We start from the raw sequence: 1,493 nt of genomic DNA, 5'->3' as shown, positions 1-1,493 counted from the left end.
ACTCCACCAGCCCAAGAGGCCTTCTCAGTAAAGGGCAGCGGGCAGTTCAAACCATGGGGGGGTCCCCTCCATGGGGTCGCCAGCCTGGCCTGTCCTGGGGAGTGGCCGAATGGGTGCTGTGTGCTGGGCTGTGTGGCTCACATAAGAGTCTGGGGTGAGGGGAGGGAGGAAGTTGCCCACAGCATGGCCTGAGGTGGCCAGGCCGCCTTGGGGTGAGGGTAAGCTGGTGCGCCCGTGGGGCTGAGGACAGGATATGGCTGTACAGACCGTCGGAAGGGCTGACTCTGACCCACCTTGCCAGGCTCCCTGGCCCCACCCCTGACCGTGTCACCTTGTCACCCTGTTCTCTCATCTCTAGCCCAGCACTTTCTCCTCTCCCCTCCCTTGCTGACAATAGGAATACTAAGGACACGAGGATCATTTCCATGGGCATGGATGGCACTGTGGCCTTGGAAAGCGGGTCTGCCCCTCCCTCCCCATCTGTTCCCACAGCTCTCCGCAGCTGGGTCTTCCCTGGCAGGCACGAAAGGTCGCTGGCACGCACATCTTCCCGGACATACCGAAGTCAATGTCGAGGAGGGCGGCGTTGGCACCCTCCACCAGGATCTTCTTGGAGGGGCCGTGGAGGGCCTCATACATAAAGTAAACGCCATCTCGGACCATGGGTCTGATCCGCTCAGCAAAGCCCTGCAAGGAAGGACCAAGCAGCAGAGTGAGCCTGTGACCTGGGGCAGAGGAGTCCTGCGTCCCCAGGAAGGTTGGCCAGCCCATAACAATGCCTAAGAACGGGTGTGACCGAAGGGTGTTCAACGAGCACCCGGCAGGACAGCCAGCCTCCCTGGAGGGGCACTTCGCAGCCCCACACTGCGGCCCCGGCTTCACCTTGAGCCTTTTGAGTTGGCCTTCAATGTCTATTTCCAGGGTGGGGAACATCGACTGGTGCTGGTGGGCCAGGTTCTTGAATCTGCACAAGGGACAGTCATTGTCACCCCATCACGGTCCACGTGGGTCCTCAGGGCCCTCCCCACTAGCCACAGTCCCTTCCGGCAACCTCTCCCCATCCTCTCCCAGGACTGCAGATGGCTCAGGTACCTGGAGGAAAACTCATCGAAATCTGACAGGAGGTCACAGATGCGGAGGCCCGTCCGGGCAGCTTTGGAGGAGTAGGTGGGTCCGATTCCCTTCTTGGTGGTGCCTATACTGAAAGATGAGGAGGGGTGCCCATGAGAACCCAGGAGCCCCAAGGAGCTCAGGCATCCCCTTGAGGCCATGACCCCGCCGGCTCATGACTGCAGTGCTCACCATTGCCGCCTGTGTCTGGCTGAGCTGTGAGTGTGTGCATGTGTGGGTGTACGCACTCGCATGGATGTATGTACTGGTATGGTGTGTGCCTGTGTGTGGATGTGTGCACACGGAGTGTGTGCACGTGTGTGAGTGTATGTAGGTGTGGCTGTGTGTACTTTTGTGCATTTGCGTGGGTGTGTGGGCTTGTC

The 1,493-nt window shown here is 60.1% G+C and overlaps 1 protein-coding gene across 1 annotated transcript; it reads right to left on the bottom strand.

Moving 5' to 3' along the window:
- Nucleotides 1-490: 490 nt before the first annotated feature.
- On the bottom strand, nt 491-1,200 carry LOC108525973 (adenylosuccinate synthetase isozyme 1-like; the record flags this gene model as incomplete). Its single annotated transcript, XM_017866711.1, has 3 exons — nt 491-687; nt 883-964; nt 1,093-1,200. Coding segments are annotated over 3 exons (387 nt in total), but the record flags the coding sequence as incomplete, so codon positions are not given.
- Between the last annotated feature and the right edge of the window lie 293 nt (nt 1,201-1,493).

Source organism: Rhinopithecus bieti, unplaced genomic scaffold (genome assembly GCF_001698545.2).
Source record: "Rhinopithecus bieti isolate Rb0 unplaced genomic scaffold, ASM169854v2 scaffold_50119, whole genome shotgun sequence".
NCBI lineage: Eukaryota > Metazoa > Chordata > Mammalia > Primates > Cercopithecidae > Rhinopithecus > Rhinopithecus bieti.
This window is presented reverse-complemented; position numbering and strand designations above follow the sequence as displayed.